The sequence below is a fragment of the Vigna unguiculata genome, chromosome 10 (genome assembly GCF_037176805.1).
Source record: "Vigna unguiculata cultivar grain cowpea cultivar isolate G323 ecotype 2 chromosome 10, ASM3717680v1, whole genome shotgun sequence".
Lineage (NCBI taxonomy): Eukaryota > Viridiplantae > Streptophyta > Magnoliopsida > Fabales > Fabaceae > Vigna > Vigna unguiculata.
In genome coordinates this window covers 36,759,014-36,780,955 of record NC_140801.1, presented here as the reverse complement: position 1 = coordinate 36,780,955, position 21,942 = coordinate 36,759,014, and the positions used below count along the sequence as shown (strand labels likewise).

General features: G+C 27.4%; 1 protein-coding gene and 1 long non-coding RNA gene across 2 annotated transcripts; one reads left to right on the top strand and one right to left on the bottom strand.

The window, feature by feature from the left end:
- The first annotated feature begins 11,232 nt into the window (after positions 1 to 11,232).
- Positions 11,233 to 14,346, top strand: LOC114165968 (ferritin-3, chloroplastic). The gene is given in 8 exon segments (NM_001376042.1): positions 11,233 to 11,586; positions 12,332 to 12,415; positions 12,510 to 12,570; positions 13,179 to 13,266; positions 13,430 to 13,491; positions 13,661 to 13,726; positions 13,866 to 13,929; positions 14,083 to 14,346. Coding segments are annotated over 8 exon segments (771 nt in total). The 5' UTR covers positions 11,233 to 11,278; the 3' UTR covers positions 14,121 to 14,346.
- Positions 14,347 to 17,075: 2,729 nt separating this feature from the next.
- LOC114166539 (uncharacterized) lies at positions 17,076 to 21,514 on the bottom strand. The gene is made up of 4 exons (XR_014984871.1): positions 21,353 to 21,514; positions 21,168 to 21,263; positions 20,222 to 20,279; positions 17,076 to 19,478 (listed from the first exon to the last, which is right to left on the bottom strand). It is a non-coding gene; the product is annotated as an uncharacterized LOC114166539 (long non-coding RNA).
- Between the last annotated feature and the right edge of the window lie 428 nt (positions 21,515 to 21,942).

Sequence of the window (21,942 nt, the reverse complement as noted above, 5' to 3'; positions counted from 1 at the left end):
ATTGATTGTTAAGTTAGGTGGATAATGATGACCTACAAAGTTTAGTACAATATTTAGAAAATAAAAGTTATTTATTTTAAATAATAATCATAATACTAATAAAAAATATAGGATTTTTTTTACATATTTTATATTCTTACTTTATTCTATTCTTACTTTATTCTAAATTAACTGTTAAAATTAGAAGAGTTCTACAATAATATTGTTAAGATACACATTCAATATTTTTAGTTTGTTCTTAATTATTTTTTAAAATAAAAAAATAAAAATAAATATCAAAACACTAAAAATAATTATAGTGTAATTATTATCTTTTATGTAACCACCATTATTAATATATATATATATATATATATATATATATATATATATATATATATTCAAACACACGAGAAACGTACCTTTGAAGGACATAGTGCATGGTCCCCCAAAATTTTTATATCTACATAATTTAATTAATATATAATTTTAAATATATATTTAAAAATTGATATTTTGAATATATTTGATATTTTAAATTTTTTATATATCTATATTTAATATATTTCTATTCTTTTTTTGTTTTTTACATTTTCAATTTTACCTTTTTAATATTTTTTAAAATAAAACTAATTATTTTATTAACATTATCTTTTAAGTGATCACTTATTTAATTTAATATTTTTTTATTTGACTATTTTTATTTAAAATTTAACCATTATAAATGAAAATTAATTATAGTAAAATTATAAAAATTATTTGTATTTATTTTATAATTATAATGATAACAATAATTATAATTTTATTACTTTTTATTATCTTAAAAAAAGTAAATACAATGTTTTTACCGCTTTATATAAATATTTTGAAATTACTCTTTTGATTTTTATTTTCGTTCAAAAATGTGAAGTTAGTTCTCCAGTTATTTTTAGTTCCAATTTGATCTCGATTTTTGAAAAAATGATGCAATTTGGTTATTTTTCGTTAAATTTTTTGAATCAGATCAAGATTTTTTAATCAAAATTGAAGTTGTGAATAATGATGATTTGCTTTGTTGGTATAAATGACATAATTTTAGAGTCAGTCATGGTGAAAAATTCTTGCTCCGCTTCAAGAAATTTAACAAAAATAACCAAATTGCATCAATTTTTTAAAAATCGAACCAAATCTACTATATATCTAAGAACTTCTTAGTATAGGTAAATTACTGAAATAGACATTCTATTTAATTGACATGTGTCTAAAATTGAGGTTATATTTGTCTTTTTGGTGTAGTGGTGTTTTGCCGCTGAAACACTTTAATTGCTGATTGATATTGGCTGACAGCAGGATCTTTCTTCTCCAAAGCAATCAACTTCGTCGAGGTCATTTTCTTTTTTCTTCTCCTGTTTTCCTTCTTCTTCTTGTTCAATCCTTCTTCTTTCTCATACCAACTTAAGTTTTTTTTCCTATTTGTTGTTGTTGAAGGTTGACGGGAGTTTTGGTTGGTGTAGGTAATTTTTTCTTCTATTTCTTAATTTTATTTTTTTTCTTCTTTCTGCTTCTTACTCTGCTATTTTTTTTTTTACTTTGTGTTGATTGTTCTTCGTGAAAGATTTAATTTTTGCAATGTTTTTCGTCTTGAAGAAAAGGTTGATTTTTTTAGAAGGTATTTTTTAACAAAATCTTGAACATGTTTTGTTGTTGTTGATAGTGTTGTTCTATTTATTTTTTTATACTTGGTAGATCTATTATTGTGGGTTGAAGAAAATGTTCAAGTTTTCGTTTTTAAAAGGAATATTTGAACAAAAAGAATGAGTGAGGATGATGATGTTTTTGTTAATGGTCTTCTTTTGTATTTTTTTTTCGTCTATTTGTGGTTTGTTGTTGAGATCTCTTTGTTGTTGTTGAGATATGTTTAAAGGTTATGTTTTTGTAACTTTTTTCTGTTAAATATGTTGTAGCAATGGGTTAGTCTTTTATTGAAAGCCATGTTCAGATTTCTCTGTTGTTTTTTATGGTTTTAATTTTTTTTAATTCTTATGTGCTCCTTCTTCTTTTTTCATGAAAGGTTTAATTTTTTTGTGATTGTTGTTGTTGAAGGTTTACAGAAGTTGTGGATATTTTTTCTTTTGTTTTTCTTCTTCTTCTTCTTCTTCCGTCTTCTTTCTTCGTCGATCCTTTTTATTTTTTCTTCTTCATGTGAAGTTATATTTTTTTTAACTTCCTGTTTATTGTTTTTCATGCATAACAGAACGTTTGGTTCATCAAGAAGGTTAGTTTTTTCTATTCTTCTTCCTTTTTTCTTCCTTTTCTTCTTCTTTGTGGATCCTTCTTCTTTCTTTTTCTTCATACTCAGTTATTTTTTCTTTACTTTGTGTTCTGTTATTTTTTTTTACTTTGTGTTGACTGTTCTTTATGAAAGGTTTGATTTTTTTTTTCAGATTGAAGTGCTAGAACGTTGAGGAAAGGAAAATAAGGCTTATGGATAAGGATCTAAGGCCCTTTTGCAAATCAATTGGACTTTTGCTAAGCGTAGCATTTGTAATGGCGCCAACACTATAGAGGACGTGATTTAGTTTTCTTTTCAAAATGAAAAAATTATCGAGGAGGCTTCTAGCCACGACTGAAATTCTATATTTTGTGGTGCTTTTGTGGAATGAACTCGCAAACGATCCCTCCTTTCTCTCCTACTCATATTTTTGAAGCCCATGATTTATTTATTTTTCCTTTGGCTTTTATTTGTTAAGGTTTTGTTCTCCTTAATCAACTGATTGTTTTGTTTCCATTTCTTACGATTATTTTGTTTCCATCTCCTATTACCGTATTTTCGTGGATCTATCAAATGGGTTTGCGGTTTGTTTTTATTTTTGTGTATTTGTTTATTATATTGATGGTTGGTTTGCTTTGTTGCTTTTGTTATTAAGGTTTTGTTTTCTTTCATGAGATGATTGTTGTTAAAGTTTGCTTTAGCTTTTACTGTTAAGGTTTGCTTTAGCTTTTACTATTAAGGTTTGCTTTGGCTTTTGTTGTTAAGGTTTTGTTTTCTATCTTGATGTTTCTATTTGTTTTGTATCTTGAATATGTTTTTGTAATCCAAAAAAGCCTTTCCATGTGAATGTGTATCTAATGTTTTTCCTTTCTTTGTCCTTATGAAACCTTAGGGAGCATAATCCTTGATCTGTGTGTTTGGAGTTGCTGAAGGTTTACTATAAGTTTCCCTCCTCCATATTTTTCTTTCATGGTTTTAAATTGAAATCACTCTAAATTCATATATATTCTTAATATGTATGAATGCAATGATAGATATACTCTAAAAAGATCCCAAAAATTCTTTATTACTAATGTTAACACTCTTACTTTCTGAAATAAGTCTTTGTGGCATAAATAGAGGGGAAGGTTCAGCAAGGTGATGGAGACATTCAATTACTTTGGTATTGAGCTCATGGATACTAATCTCACTACTACATAAGGAGCATTTATGATTACAGGTGATTCTGAAAATGATAATAATCAAGACTATTTTTTACTACAGTTATTTATCAAATTCATAAGAAACTTAAAGATGAGATGTGATTCATCTTTTCACTACTATGAATATGTAGGTGTTCATGCTTACTTGACAAAGTTAACAATGTGATAAAATAATATTCATCCTATAAGAAATTGCTCCTGATTTTGATCAATTTTACTTTGGAAGTTTCATAATGTTTGAAAAGTATAAACACTCATGTATGTTTTTCTTTGAAAGATATTGAGTACTTCATACAATTCCATCAAATTATATGTTTGATTGAAAGAACTTTATTCACAGGCAAGCAGGAAGAAGAGCAGATCCCTCCATGAACAAATTATTTTTTCCTGCACAAAGGTACAAAATATAAATGTGTCACTTATGTTTATCTACATCTTCAGGTTTTATGGAAATTGACTAAATTTAATGGCAGTAAGAACTACAACTATTGAATAGAAATGCAAACTGGAGAGACAATTCTCTGAACTAATAATGGTTAGTAAATATGTTCGTAAATTATAGTTGTATTTTACCATTTTACTTATATGATATCAATCTTAAACTTTGAATGTTACATTTTTATTAGGCAATTGATGAGGAGCAAAATGAAGTTATCTCTTTGTACGTCTAATGATTTGGCTTGACAAAAAGGTTATCTTGAAGAAAATTTAAAACTCGCTAATGATTTGAAAGTAAGTATAGTTTCATGATGATATCAGTATTTTATTATTCTCTTTTCATTTTTTATTGTTTTGTTGCTACTTTTATAGCTATTTTTTATTGGTAGACATGGTTATTGACGTCAATTAATGACTTTCGTTTTTTATTTGAATTCATTTTAGAATGGACCCCAAACTTAATTTTTTCCCATATAGGGACTTGCTGTTATAACTTCATATGATGATTGCAGGTATAAATGACTATTAATATTAATGACCGAGATGATACACATTCATCATTGTGGTTGTAATTGTTTTGTTGCTGCTCTTGATAATATTGTAACCTTACTTTCCAAATAAAACCAAGTGTTACAGTTGAAAGTTGTTGCATACCACTTTGTTCAAATTTTCGTACTCTCAAACTTTCTTCTCTTGGTTTAGAAATCCTTTGTGCTATAATGGTCGTGATATCTTTAATCTATATCTGGAATTGTGATTATGATGAATTATGAAATTTATTTGTATGACGGGATTGGTGGAGAACAATCAATACAATATCTAGTAAAATTGGAAGTGATTTCTTTGTCAGGATTTCTTAATTAGCTTCTAACATTTTCATAAGGTGTTATTTTATTTCACTTGACCAATATTGCAGCAGTCATGTAAATGGATTATCAACATGTATTATGAATATTGGTGCTCACGTGACGTCATTTATATTCATTGAGATAAATGAAACTTATTTTATATTGTATTCTATTAGTTATTCATTGAGATGAATGAAATTTATTTCGTTGATTAATAGTTAGAGGCTTTTTATTTTATATTCTATTAGATATTTCCTATAAACTTTTACTTCCCTCCTCTTCCACAATTAATGAATTTAGTATGTATAAAAAATTTGTAGTTTGGATTTGTTTTTGTATTTGTAATGTTACTGTGGAGGGGAGTTCGTTATATACTTATGTTTTTGCTCTGCACTTAGGTGTTTGTTATATTTCATTGTAAAATATTGGGTTTGTGAATTTCGATTTTTGTTACTGTAAATATTCATGTTCAAAATCTTTTATATCTTTAAAACTTTCATATTATATAAGTTATTGTTATTATTGTTATATCAATTTTTTTATTACAAATTAAAAGAAATAAATTCAGTTGAAAAAAACTAAAAGCAGTATCTTATATAACTACAAATAAATGCAATAAATTTAATACAACAAAGTAAAACAAAAGGTCTATTATTGTTGTTTATAATGAAATCGCAATAGGATTTCAAAAAACAAAAAAAAAACTTATCATATATTGCTTACGAGATCATATTGCACAAGATACATACGATTAACTATAACGATAAAAAAAAATATACAATTCATTTTAATATAGTATATAACTATTCATTTTATTATTATTTATAATAATTGTGCTATTAAATGTATAATACATCTCTCTTATTAATCAACCTTTCTATAATAAGTAATATTATAGAAGGTAAATGACTATTTAATTTAAATAATAATTAAAAATGTTCTTTTTATATCCTTTAATTAATTGATATTTCTATAATAAGTAATATTATACATTTTATAATTATACCTAATAATCATTTTAATAACTGTATAATACATTTCTTTTATTAATGGAATTTTCTACAATAGTGAATCTTATATAAGGTAAATTATTATTTTTATAACTATTAAATCGATCATAATATCACAGAAATATAATTCAAGCATTGAAAGTAAAATAAGTTTATTATAGTTAATCATAGTCACACTTCATAATAAATAACGTCAAATTTGAATAGAAGGATTTATAATTGATTTGCCCATACTTTATCATGAGAAGAACTATTTACAGTTAATTTCAATTAATTTCACAATACTTTATAATGGGACAAAAAAAAAACTACTTCAATGAAATAACCTACCTACAGTAAACAAATTAACACAAAATATTAGACTATCAGTGAACCAAATTAATAGACATACTAAACCAAGTTAATAGACATAGTGAGTATAATATAGAAAATTGATTCACCAAATCTAAAAAGGTCTCTACGAAATCAAACTGCAGAGGTATTGAAAAGACACCTAATAAGTATTACTTGCCGCCAAAATCAAACCCTTCTTATTGATTCTGAAAATGTAATGATTTGATCACTGTGAAATAAGTTTTCTTCATAAAGCTTATTTAATCTATGTGAAATATTAATTATATTAATAATTAATTAGAATAATTAATAGTTAAGTGTTGTTAAACATTAAAAATTAATCATCAATTATACAATACAAAATAACTAACAATAATATATCATTTCATGTTAATTATACGAAATATATTTTTCTTAATATAAATTGATTATTTTCAATTAACAAGAATCTATATTTAAATATAAAAAATAACTAACAAAAATATATCATCAATTAACACAGATCTATATTTAAATATAAAAAATAACTAACAAAAATATATCATTTCATGTTAATTATAGAAAATATATTTTTTCTAATATAAACTGATTATTTTCAATTAACACATATATATATATATATATATATATATTTAAATATAAAAAATAACTAACAAATACTATTACAAAAACATACACTACCAAAAAAATTCATATTGCCTACCAATTTTGTTTTGAAAATCTTTCCGTAAGAAATACTTACAAATTTTGTTGTGAAAAAAATTTGCAAGAAATTTCTACCAATTTTTTTGCAAAATATGTTGTATAAAACACTTTTTGCAACAAATTTTATAGGAAATACTTGCAAATTTTATAATTTTGTCAGAAATTATTACCCATGGACGAATTACCTGCCAATTAAAATTCTTAGAAAAAATGGTAGAAAAAAGTATTTTCTTGAAATTTTTTCAAAAGTTTGTAAGAAATATTCTATGTAATATGAGAATTTTTAATAATAATATTACAATGTCATATTTAAATATTAGTTACTTAATCACATTATTGTTACTATATTGAATAATTTAGCTAATATAAATTTATTATTGTCAATAACCAAAATGATTACTTAAATAATATATTTATCACTCATGAATATACATTATATTTTAATATAATATACATGTGCTTATATGTGTTTTTATTTAAAATTTTTAACATAAATTTTATCTGTTATATATTCTGTATGGAACCATATAACACAATATGCCTACATTTTACTTTAATAATGACATGTGGATATGCATTTTATTCTGATGTAATATACATGTGTTTATATCTACATGTATTCCTATTTAAAAATTTTAACATCAATTTCACATTATATATATTTTGTACATGACCATATAACACCATATGCTTTTATTTTACTTTAATAATAATTTGTGCATATACATTTTATTCTAATATAGCATATACAGTACGCATCTTATTTTAATATAACATGCAATATTTCTTTTTAAAAATTTTAACATCAATTTTATATTATATTTCATTTATACAATACTATATTACATAATATATCTACATTTTATTTTAACAACGACCAATTATTATTACAAATTGTTATAGTTAAATAAATTAATAATATATTTAAACAATAAAATTAATCATTATATAATTAAACCAATAACAATAATAATTATTCAAATCACTAATTTATATAACAATAAAATCTGTTTTAAATATTAAAAAATATAAAACGAAAAAAAACACGACCGTGCATCACAAACAATGTTGTTTTATTAAACTTCTAATCAAGTGTCATTTCTTAATCCAAACAAAATAACAATTTATCTCATCACAAATTGATGATTCCAAATAACTTAAAAACACATAACATATAACACATAATATATAGCAATAATTAATTATACGTAAATATATTATTATATCATTGTTAAATGAATCTTATTGTTAAATATATTTAAATTGGCAATTAAAACTTTACAAACTTTTAATTTAAATTATTGATTTATTAATAATAATATTAAAATCTGTTTTCTAAAAAAACAATTTAAAAACCAAAAAGACGATCCGTGCGTACGCACGGATCTCATCCTTGTTGAAACTAAAAAAAACTAGAAGACCAAGTTGACATTTTTAACAAAAAATGGACCAAAAGAGTAATTCAACCAAAATTTTGGCACCCCAAAATATTGGCATCCCCAAAATATTGGTCGAAGATCCGTCACCGAAACACACTAAATGTTTTTTCTTTTATTAAGTTTAATACATTGTAAGAGAATTATTCTTTTATTAAGTTTAATATATTACAAGAGAATTATTGAATGATGAGTGACAAAAAGTAATTAGTCAGCGATCAATTTATATACTAAATTATAAACTAAAAATAATTGGTAATTAAAATAATTTAAAGAAAGGATTCAGTTGACCAGTGCACTAGTTAAAAATAATTAATATTTGTTGTTAAATTTTATAAAAGTTTGTAATTGTGATATTAAAATAAATTTTGACCAGATCATCATTAATATAATTTTACTTTATTTACAGAACAAAAATACGTATAAATGTTGTACAATTGTAATTAATGTTTTATTTAATGCACATAAATAAAAAGTTAAAAAAGAATTAAATAATAAAATAACTATATTTTAATATTGTTAAAAATTAAGATATAATTAAATATAAAAGAATTAAATTAACAAAAAATAGTGTTAAATACATAAAAAGATTACAAAAAAGATATTACTTATAAATTTTGAATAATTTTATATTATTTTAATTAATGAAGTTATTTATTCCAATTTTCAACCTAAAAATAGTATAATTAAGGATCATTAATTACATCTTAACATATGTTTTTAGTTACTGATATTTTGGCTACTAAAGAGATTAGTCTTTAAGTTGATATCTAATTAAGAAATTGATCTCTAAACATATTTTTATCATCAAAATTGGTCCCTTATTTAAGAGTGTTGTTACGATATATAAATAACCTGATATATTTTGTAGTTATATTTTGTAGTTGCTTTTGAAAAAAATAGAGTTTATTTCTAATATATTATTACTATTATTACTAAGATCTTTATAGGAACCATTCTAACCACTCTTAAGTGTAAAAAAATGATTTACAAAAATTATAATTTTAATTTTACGATAATTAATGATAGAATATAGGCATTCAATTTAATTAAAAATAATTATACTAAAAATCTTATCGTTACAACGTGAGAAATGTGTTACAGCAAGGTTGATAAAAAAAAAAGGTTATAGAATCTTTTACCTTGTGTTTGAATGAAGCATTTTAACAATTTTAAGAAATTGAAATGCATTGCATTTAAAATTCTGGCAATTGAATTTCCTTCATTTTTTAAATAATCTGTTTGTATAGAGTAATCGAAATACCTTACATTTCAATTTCTTGTTTGGATAAAATAATTGAATTTTTCTTATGAGATAAAATTTCATTTTAATAATACTTATTTTAATATATAAATTTTGAAATTAAATTTAACAAATATAATTGTCAACTTAAAATATTTAAATTCGGTCAAATTAAAGTTTTCGACTCGGCTCGACCTGTCTACATCGTCGAGCTCGTCTAGTTCGTCAAGTCAGTCCAGCCCGACCTGTTAAGGTCGTCAGGCCAATCAGCCCCGTTTGGATCACTGGGCCGGTCAAACCTATTAGGATAGTCAGGCAGATAGGCACGTTTGAATCGTCGGGTTGGTCAGGTCCATTTGGGTCGTTGGACTGATCACGCCCGTTTGGGTCGTTAGGCCGGTCGGGCTCGTTAAGGTCGTCGATCCAGCCCGCCCGACCTGTCTTGGTTGTGGAGCCCGCCACCCTGTCTTGGTTGTTGAGCTTGCCCGACCCGTTTGAGTTGTCGTGCCCATCCGGCCCGTGTGGGTCTTCAAGTTTGCCCAACCCTTCTTGATCATCGGCCTGTTTGGGTCATTTGACCCACCTACCCGTTTGGGTCGTTTATCCCGTTTTGGTAGTCAATCTTGCCCAACCCGCCTTGATCGTCGGCTCACTTGACCCGTCTTTGTCGTCAGGCCTGTTTTGATCGTCAGGTAGGACCGGCCCGTGTATGTCGTTGGGCTGGCTGACTCGTCTTGGTCATCTGAACCAAATTGGCACCTCTGATCTTAAACAATGAGAAATTTAAAAAATTGTGAAATTTCAATTTCCTTCCTTTTTAAGTGAATTTCAAATTTTACTATTTTAGTGATTTGAATTACCTTATTAAAATTACTCAATTTCAATTCCCTTCTAATTTCTTCATTCAAACAAGTTATTTTACTTAGAAAAAATTCAAATTTTTCAAATAAATAAATTACCATATTAAATTGCCTCGTCCAAACACACCCTTAAATTCTTTTAAATTTTTTTCTTGAGTCTCCATAAATAAATTTCTTGTTCAACATTACATATGGACATATATCATGTTAAAATTTACTTAGAAATCGCATATGATGTGAATACATGTCATGCTTCAGTAAAGAATATGATGTGAATACATGTCATGCTTCAGTAAAGAATCAAGACAATGTTACTTTTCCAACATTTATAAAGATAAAGGATTACAATTTTAAAACAGTTAAAATAAAAATGAATTGAATTTTAAAAGGATCGCGTCTTGTACACACATCAGAAAAAACTGCAGTCCTTAATTATAAAAATATTAATTTATGTGAAGGAAAATAAATAATTGAGTGAGAACAAAAATAGTTAAAAATCTTAAATGTCGCATTTATTATAGAAAAAAATAGAATAGTAAAACCCGATTTTATTTCATTTGTTTTTTTATTTTGCGTGAAAGAAAAGTAAAATGTGAAAGATAGAGAGAAGGAACAAAGAGACAAAATTTTGAAACACCTCAATTAATTGAAACGCTCAAAGCGCGAGTACCGCATCTTGACGTAGTCGAGCGCGTAGGCATAGATTTCGAGGATGCTCGATTGTGACGTGGAAAGGATTTTTCCACAGATTCCCCTTTCACACTGGATAGACCACGAGCTCGCCACACGCCCGTACTTGTAACAAATCTCAGCCCTCCACGTGTCTGTCAATCGAACGGTTGAAAAAAATTTTGAATTCCCAGAATACCCCTTTTCTCTACTACTTATATCACCCTTGCCCCTTCCTCGTTGCTTCACACAAACCTTGCCGCAACTGCAATTATCTTTTCATTTCTCTTCATTTTCCTCCCAAATGGCCCTTTCTTGTTCTAAAGTTTTGACCTTTTCTCTCTCAAATGTTGTGGGTGGTGATGATGCTAAGAAGAAGCTATCCCTTTGTTCTTCTTCTTCTTTGAGTGTTTCTGTTAACGGTGGTGGGAGCAGGAACATGAGAGTGTGTGCTGCTGCTTCAAACGCACCAGCACCACTCACTGGGGTGATATTTGAACCCTTTCAGGAGCTGAAGAAGGATTATCTTGCTGTCCCAATTGCACCGAATGTCTCCTTGTCTCGCCAAAACTATTCAGATGAGGCTGAAGCTGCAATCAACGAACAGATCAAGTATGTTTCTATTCATTCTATAATATTTTATAACCTTGTTTTATATTGTGGTTTCTTGGTTGGAATTTGTGAGAGTTAGAGATCCATTTTTTACACTATAGAAGGGTTGTATTTGATGTATTTCTAGTGGGTTTTTTTAACTTTCATTTTTAACAGACTTTGATGGAATTTTATTCGTGACTTTTTTGCCGATTTCAAACATGAATTAGAGTTCGGGTTAATAATCTACGTAAAATTATGAGTACAGTTTTAGTTTTATTTGTAGCAAAGCACTTACATATTTTTTTTAGTTTTAAATACATATTTGTTTATGTTTAACTGTTTCCTATATTTTTACTGGAAAGTGCTTTTTCATGAGCACCTAAACTCCTGCATCTTTTTAAGGGTAAAGGAAAAACGTGTCTTTGCTAATTGCAGTTTGTGTTAAATCTGCTTTGATTTTATATTTTTAAGTTGATGAATAAGGTTTCTGTAATGGATATTAAGTTTAGATTTCAGAAAAGAATAAAATCATATATTATAAATAATTGAAATACCAAATTCATTAATTTCATATATAGATACAAATATCAGATTTAACAAAGTATATATAAATTGGAAACACAATTTTTCATCATTTACTTTTAACTTTAGGCTTGATATCATACTCTCCTTTCATCTATTTATTTATGGTTAATTGTTTATTTATTTTATAATAAAAAGTCTTTATGCTAATAGTTATTTTGTCTCTCAACTCTGGATACAGTGTGGAATACAATGTTTCCTATGTGTATCATTCCTTGTTTGCCTACTTCGACAGAGATAACATAGCTCTCAAGGGACTTGCCAAGTAATCAACTCTAAACCAGTGTCATATTTCTATGATGTTATTTACTCTATTTCTCAGAAAGGATTTTAATAGGGTGCTGTTTTGTGGAGAGCAGGTTCTTCAAGGAATCAAGTGAAGAAGAAAGAGAGCATGCTGAAAAGCTTATAAAGTATCAGGTTGGTGTGTTACTTTTGAACAGCTCTTGCAAGCCTTGGACAAATACCACTAAAGTTTGATTTTGCAAGGGCTAAGGATTATTATATGTATACAGTCAACTAATTATATACTTTTAAACTAGTTATATCTATAATCAGTTTTATCATTCATGAAAATTTATTGTACGACTTCATTATAGTTTCAGGATCTGAGTCTTGTTAATGAACAAATTTAAGCTTTGTTGCCTTTTGAATCAACAAGGTTTAACACAATTATGACATGTTTGTTCTTATGAAACTATAAGCTTGTGTTTTGGTCAATTTAGTTCAACTTGTATACAAACATGTCCTTAAGAGATAAGTTAGTAAGCATATGGGGTTTTAATTCAAGATCATGTGTCTGAAAGAAAAACTTGCACAGAAGTAATATTCGCTTCAGTTGGAATAAAATGGGTTTGTTAAGCTTTTTTGGGGTTTGATTCTTCATTACATATATTAGAATAATATATCAGAATAATATCATCATCAATCTTTATATCATTTGAATAATATCAGTAGTGTAAACACAAAATACAGAGCTAGACTTTATAGCTTAGACTTAATGACAAACATAACTCTTATTTTCTTAGAACATTCGTGGTGGACGAGTGGTGCTGCATCCCATTACAAGTCCTCCCTCAGAATTTGAGCATCCAGAAAAAGGGGATGCCTTGTATGGTGAGTTTTCTGTTGTTAGTCAAACTTTTGTTTTAAATTTCTTGATCATGTTTTCTGTTTGCATCTTCACACACTAGTGTTGCACATTTTTATTTATAATGGTGTTATGTTCAAACCAGTATGGTAACTTGCTTTTCCATCTTTGGTTTCTTGGTTGATTCAGCAATGGAGCTAGCTTTGTCTTTGGAGAAGTTGACAAATGAGAAACTCCTATATGTTCATAGTGTAATGCCTCTTTGCCTCTTAGCTTTGGAATGAATGTGTTTGTAACGAAATCATAGATTACCTATAGTTCATACTGCTAAATGACCAATCAATCTTCGTTGTGTTTATTTGTTATTGCTTATCTAGTACCTTGTTTAATGACCTCCTGTGTTTTTCTTAAACAATATAGGTGGCAGATCGTAACAATGATGCTCAATTGGCAGACTTCATTGAGAGTGAGTTTCTGAATGAGCAGGTAAAAACTTTACAAAATAGTATGCAGTTGAATTCGTATTATGGTTGAATATCACTAAACTGCAAGACCCTTTGATCATTATATGTAATATAAAAAAACCATTTCTGGGTTTGTAACATCTTGGTTTTCCATTGCACAGGTTGAATCAATTAAGAAGATTGCAGAATATGTGACTCAACTGAGATTAGTTGGAAAGGGTCATGGTATGCATATATTATCTTCAGCTACTAGCATGTTTCTTGTACTTTTGTTTGGTTCACTAACAAACAAGCATGTACCTATTATGCATTCATTACTCTGTTTATATTCTCCTTTCTTTTTAATAGAATAAATGTTGTTGCTGCTGCTTCTTGCAGGTGTTTGGCACTTTGATCAGAGGCTTCTTCATGATTGAGATGGTGTATAATCTTGGAAGGCTTGTTTTCTGCATTTGGTCGTATGTGAAGCTTATGTGGTGTTCTATGTTTGTAGGGTAGGGAATAAGTGTGTGTTTCTTGTAGGTAGTAGCGATATGGGATCTTTGTGTATTATATAGTTGGGGGTAGTGTCAATCTCAAATGTTTGTAGCGTGTGCACTTGTTTTGCTAGAAATAAAAATGACGTTCATGCTTTCTGGTGGAATTGTTTGATGCCTGGAACATTATTCCACTTTTAGCTTATATATATATATATATATATATATATATATATATATATATATATATATATATATATATACTATGAATGTGCAATCTACTTAATTTTTAAAAATTATAATATATTTATTATATTAATTTAAGTTTATAAAAATATAATTATAATTTAATGTGATTTTTTTATATAAAATTAAACAATAATATTTTGATTGTTTTTATACTGAGATTCTATTTAGGTTATTTATTTGTTTTTTATAAAATATATTGTATATAATTGCTTTAAAGAACATATTATGATAAGTCAATCAAAATAAAAAATTAAAATTTAATTTTGAATTAAATATTGTTTAGATAATGGAAATATATGTAAAGAGTAAATCTTTTTAAGAATATAAAGGTTAATTGATGCAGAAAATGTTGACTAAATTTTGGAAAAGTATAAATGTTAAATGATATAGGAAAATCTGAAGACTAAATAATCTTAAACTAAAAAGAATAGATCATGAATAAAACTGTAAAGATCAGACCTTAAAAATATAAGAGTTAGAAAATGTATAAAAATTAAATAGTAAACGATGTAAAATTAAAATTACAAACGATAAATTATGTAAAAAATATATAAAGTAGATTATGTAAAAATACAAATATACTAATAGTATGGTTTAAGTGTTTATCATCTTAGTCGTTCAAATAGTCTGATGGACTCAAGCTTAAATTGTTTGATATTGTATCGTTTGATCAGTTTATTTTGTATTGTCTGATTAATTCACTTTCTGGTCAGCATATTCTTTTGAGTCATTTAATGAGTTGATTCTACAACATCGTTTTTGATCAACATAAGTGGGAATTTTAACATTGTTTTGTTTGATCAACTTGTATTGTCTAATCATGATTTAGACTTGTATTATCAACATTAATTACAATAGTATATTAGAGCAATTTAAACTAATCAAGCTTATAATCAATTCATATCCGTGTATTGATAAACTTGTATAATTTGTGTGATAGTGTAATTAGGTTTTAGAAGAGGGTGGTTGAACAAAGTCTATAGAATTATCTAGAAAGAATTTGATCCTTGAGGTTCGATTTATTTCATTTAAATTTGAAACTAAGTAAAACATAAAGAATTAGAACAATAAAACAATTGGCACTTAGTCTAGAAAGTGTGTCAGATGATTTCTTATAAACGTCTGGTAGCAGTTTTATGCATCATATGATAAAGTTCAAATAGTCTAATAGACTCAAGTTTATATAGTCTGATCTTGTAACGTCTTATTAATTCACTTTGTATCATGTGGTTAATTAATTGATGAGTCTTGAGGTTAGCTTATTCTTTTTAGTTCTTTAATCAATTCATTTTACTACATCGTTTGTAAGAACTTTAATATTGTTTCATTTGATGAATATGATCAACTTTGTCTGATCATTATGATCATTTGGACTTGTATCATCTGATTAGTATAAGTACTGATTCATCTGATCAGGTCTCACATATATCGTTAGAGGATTTTAACTTGTATAATACAAAAAACTGAAATAAATTTCGGTGCTCAATTAAAGCATTAAATTAATTTTTCTTCTACTTAAAAGAACAATGGCCTATAATGGGACTTTCACTATAAAACAAATAAAAAAACGAAACAAACAATAACTACAATTATTGCATGAAATTACATATTATATATTACATAATATATACACTTATATTCATGTTTCTTGCTTGGTTGTCGCCTTTGAAGAAAATGTTGTCCCTTTCTCGCAATCTATTTTAACATCAAAACTCTTTCCATCCTTTGCCAACTTTTGTAGATTTTTTTTGCACGGATAATTTCTAATAAGATTTTACTTGATGAAATTCTCCATGAAGCACAACATATATAAATTTATATTTGTTAACATAGTTTGCAAATTTTAATACTAAATTATACAAAAAGTCACAATTGACGTAAAGGTGGTCATGGATCAGATTTTTGAAGATCTAATCCAGATCCAAAAAATTGGATTAGATAGTGAATCCAGATATACTTTTCTTGTGAAACCAGTTAGATCTTTTTAAAATTCAAATCCAAATATTTGGATCAAGTTCTAAATCTAGATCCATATATTTGGATCCATTTTTAATCCAATCCATTTCTAAATCCATATTTTTACTTCTAATATTAACTTTTTTATAAATTTAATTTTAATTTTAAATCTACTTTTTTAAAAATAAAATAACTATTTAATTTAATACATAAATATATAAAAAATTAAACAATATAAAATATAATAATATTAATATTAAAGATTAATGATAATATTTATATAAATTCTTAATATTAAAAAAAACTAAAAATTCCATTGCTTAAACTCATTGATTACAAATTTTTTGATGCAAAACTTGCAGTTGTGTTTAGTCAAATATTTGCAAGCTCATATACATAGAAAAACTATTCTACTTGATATGACAACTTAAAATTGTCCACATCCAAGATCAACAACTACATTTCCAATAAACATCAAAACTTAAAATAAAAGGTCATTGTAAGGAAACATGGAGAGTTATTGGTATATGTATCACTATCCATCTCCATACCAAAAGTCCATTCATGACAAATATAGTAAGTACAATTTCCAATAAATATAAAAACTTAAAATAAAAAGTCATTGCAAGGAAACATGGAGAGTTATTGGTCATAGTATCAATATCCATCACGATACCAAAAGTTCATTCATAACAAATATAGTAACTATAATTTCCAATAAACATCAAAACTTAAAATAAAAAGTCATTACAAGGAAACATAAATAGTTATTGGTATAGGTATCGCTATCCATCTCCATACCAAAAGTCTATTCATGACAAATATAGTAACTACAATTTCCAATAAACATCAAAACTTAAAATAAAAAGTCATTGCAAGGAAACTTGGAGAGTTATTGGTCATAGTATCAATATCCATCTCCATACCAAAAGTCCATTCATTAAAAATATAGTAACTATAATTTCCAATAAACATAAAAACTTAAAATAAAAAGTCATTGCAAGGAAACATGAAGAGTTATTGGTCATAGTATCATCCATCTCCATAACAAAAGTCCATTCACGACTAATGTACATGCAAGTAAGAATTTGATCATTGAAACATTAGAGTCACCTAAAATCAGTTATATATGAAAACAACAATGAAAATTCATTCATGTACTTAATGTTTGCAAAATGCATAATGATTGAGCTTTAATTCAAAGAAATCATGTTGTGGTCAACATCTTGAGAAACCAACTCTATAAGAAATGAAAAGATTATCATTACTTAATTTAAAGAAATCATGTTATTACATAATTGAAACATCAACATACCTTGGTCAACACATTGAAGCTCTTCAAGATCATAGTCCAACAATGATGGTAAATGTGTGTCTTTTAACCAATCCTGTGTACATATAAGTACCTCCACCTTTTGATATGACAAAGAACTGTGATATGGATCAAGCACTCTTGCTCCTGTGCTAAAAGTAGACTCAGATGCTACCGTAGAAACAAGCATAGCTAATAACTCTTATACTATGTTTGAAAGGATTGGAAATCTACATGAATTAATCTTTCACCAATCAAGGATGTTTAAATTTTCACTTGTATCAAGCTCTTCCTCTCGATACTTTTGAAGCTCAGATTTGTTTGAAGATGCTAATCATGTTGTATGCAAAAATTTGTTCCAACCATATGGATCATGCTTATAACTGGGTATTTCTGCATATGCTTGTTGTGTGTCATTTTTAGCTCTGTTTTGACTTTTATATTCATCAAACAACAAATTTAAAGAGATATCCAATCTTGACTTTAATACCATTCCATCATTTGCCTTTTTAGGATAAAAAAGTTGATCAATTACCCAACTCATATAACTCATTTTGTATCTAAGATCCAAGACAACAACAACAATCAACAACAACATATTAAACTTGTCAGCTTGACCCTAATATTTCCCATATTCTTTTCCATTTTTTCAGCCATCTTATAAGTAGCACTACCTGTATCCTTATTTCAACATCCAAGAAAATATGACCCTTATATTCAACATTTTGCCTTTCAACACACTCTTTGAATTTCATAAATCTAGAAGGAGATGATCTAATATATTTCACTGTAGCATGAATTCTTAAAAAGAAATTATCAATCTCTTTTAACCCACTACTCACAATTAACTTCAAAATATGTGCACAACAATGCATATGAATATAGTCACCTTTTAAAACCAAGTTATTCCAAGACAATAATAGTCTTTTCTTCAACTGTTGAACTTCCGTGTCATTTGACGTATCATTATCTACTGTCAATGTCAAAACATGATTCAATCCCCATTCATGCAAGCATGACTCAACAAATTTAGCCATGGCTTCTCTTGTATGACTTATTAATTGATGAAAATTCAAAATCCTTTTATGCAAATTCCAATCATTGTCAATGAAGTGGCCTTTCAAACACATATAACTTTGATTTTGAGGTGAAGTCCATGAGACAAACTCTTTGACAATGTTGAGAAAGAAAGTTCTTCAAACATACCTTCTTTGCATTCCATAATGTCACAATATTACGGGATAAGGTGTGGCGTGATGGGATCTTAAATCTTAGTTGCAAAGCATTTGTATACCTCCTAAAAGCAGCATGCTCTACAAACCGAAAGGGGAGTTCAACTTCCACAAACATTTTTACTAGTTTTTCTTGAGAAAGTTCTTAGTCAAATCTACCATAAGAAGGAGAGTTAATATTTCCATCAATTGTTGAAGATGCACTAGCTTTTCGCCTCTTGTTTACTTCGTTATTGGGGTTATTCGGACATCTCAATACATGATTACGCATTGAAGTTATTCCTTTCTCATATCGAATAAGGGCATCACAATACTTGCATTGAGCCTTCTTATCCGATTTAGGTTCTAGTTGAATGAAATGATTCCAAGCTTCATATCGATTTTTCCATCCCTCATGAAAATGGGCTCGCATTTGTAGAGCCACTAACAACTGGTGGGATAGAAAGTGCATTCTCAATTGGTTTTGAGACGGAAAAATTATCTTCTTCATGCACCAATGACATTTGTAGAAAAATATTGCAACAATGACTAACCAAGAAAGAACACAACCTAGTAGATATGAGAATTCAACAAACTCAGATAAGACTTAACTTTAATAAGCACATATATAAGAATTTATCAACTAGAAAAGGAAATTGACCAGCTACATAACATAGCATACAAAAAATGTATCAACACAAGCAGATATATAAGAATTTATCATAATGTATAAACTAAATCTAATGATTTTGAAAATATGTAAGAATTTATTCATACATTTCATTTTGTAAAAAAAGTGTATGAATTAAGTTCTTCTAAATAAAAGAAAAGCTACAATGTAAAACCTTTATTTGTAAACAAAATAACCTTTAAAGCATGAGGAGTGAGGAATCCCAAGTATATAACTAAAAAGCAATTCCTTCGGCCACTACTCCTAAGTCCTTCAGCCACTCATTGTCCCCATTCTAATACACATTTTTTATCGAAAGAATAAAAGATAGATAATAAAAGAAAAAAGCAAGCAACAAAAATCATGCCACCTAAACTTCCTATTTATACGTAAAAACTCCTTCTATTTGTCTCTCCAATCATCACTTTCATTCTTCCTAATTAAACTAAGTCGTACCACTCATAATTAACAACTCCTGCATACAATCATAAGCTTGTTCCAAAATTATGAAGGAATAAAGTTTGAAGTAAATAAGAGACTAGTACGACAAAAAAATGCATAGGTGATTTACTTAACATTGGTTTAATTTGACGAAAGAGATAACGATTATTATCCTCACAACAAAGTTTGCATTTGAAATTACCTGGATAACTATTTTTGATCCAACAATTGCTTCAATCTTTTTGCAGTCACGGTGAAATCTACATACAGAACAAAGGAAACAAAATGAGATGATTATCATAATTTATAATTTAAACAACTTGGTACTTTTTAGGTGTATTTGGTTGGAGAGAAACAACAGTATTTTCAAAGTTTCACTTTGTGTTTAAATTTGTTGTTGAATTGTGTTTGAGGCTTCTCTTAAGCGCCTTTCCTATGGTTATTTAAAAAAAAATAACATTGAAAGAGTCATGTTGCATTTTCCTAACTACTGCTCACTGTTTTCTTCTCATTCTTTTCTAATAAGGAGAACTTATTAATGTCTCCGAGCTTTAATTTCTATATTTTCTTTCTAATTATGTAAATTTATGTAGAAATGTCTAGAAAATCATTACATTCTTTCATTTTTTATTCAATAATAAATAATTTTCTGTAAGAAGCATTTATAGTAGCCTAAGCTATGGTCATTATGCATTATATCATGAAAAATAGTATATTTACCACATTATTGCTAGTATTTAGAGGAATTCATATTTTAGCTAAACTAAAAAATTATCCATGTAGTGTACAAGATCCTTGCCAATCATCATATCAAAATCCATCTCCTCTAGTGTGGCTCATATACAAATAAGTATAAAATGTTGCTTTGATACCTAAAATCTAATGTGTGAATCTAATTTTAATAAAAACACTTCAAAAAGAATAATAAATTTGCCTAATTCCCTTCTGATTCTCTATCTTTCGATGAGTCTCGATCAATGCAATACAAAACCGTCAAAACCAGCCATTGAAGTAGTAGAATTCAATGTGTCACACATGACTCAACATATTGAAAATTTTTCTAAGCTAGAGTCATTTTCAAACAACGATAACATTAATAAAAACCATACATTGTCCCTAACTCGAAACCCGTACAAAATTGGAAATACCTAATCATAAGCATATACCCTTGAAATCTTGACCTCGATCTTAATCTAGAGCAAACCCCACCACCACATTCACTATCGTGGTATCACTTGCATTTTCTAAAACATAATATGAATTAATCAAAAGATAATAAAAAATAGATAAAGGAACAAAAAGGAAACAAAAACGGAAGGAGAAATATGAGCACCAGGAAGGAGAAACAGGAAGGAACACTAGGAAGGAGAAACAAATTTGTCTATGAATTCGTGTTGTGACTTGAAGAAAGTAGAGGGAAGAGTTTAGGGTTCGTAATCCATTGAACTTTGGGAGTTAGGGTTTAGTGGATTGAAATTTGGGATAAGAAATTATTTTCAAAATTTGGTTGTTGAATAACGTGGTCTAGATTCGTATGGATGTAAGTCTGGTCCAAAGAATAAGTTTCGACTATCTAAATTTTAAAATCCATAAATATTTAATAAAAATATTTAATAACATTATATAAAAGTAAAATTTGGAGCGTCTGAAATTGAAATTTTTTTAAAAAAATTGGGACTGAAATTAAATCAAATTAATAAATATGTGGACCAAATTGAGATTCATACAATAATTTGACACGTGTCACCATATTATATTGACACATGGCACACTATAGACGTGACATGTGGCATAAATATTATTTTATAAAAATTTAAAAAATTTAAAAAAAAATTAAAATTAAAAAAGAAATTCAAAAAAAAAGTCAAAAAAGCGAGGAGTTAACACATGGCACCTACTTAACGGTGTTAGTTCTATACTAAT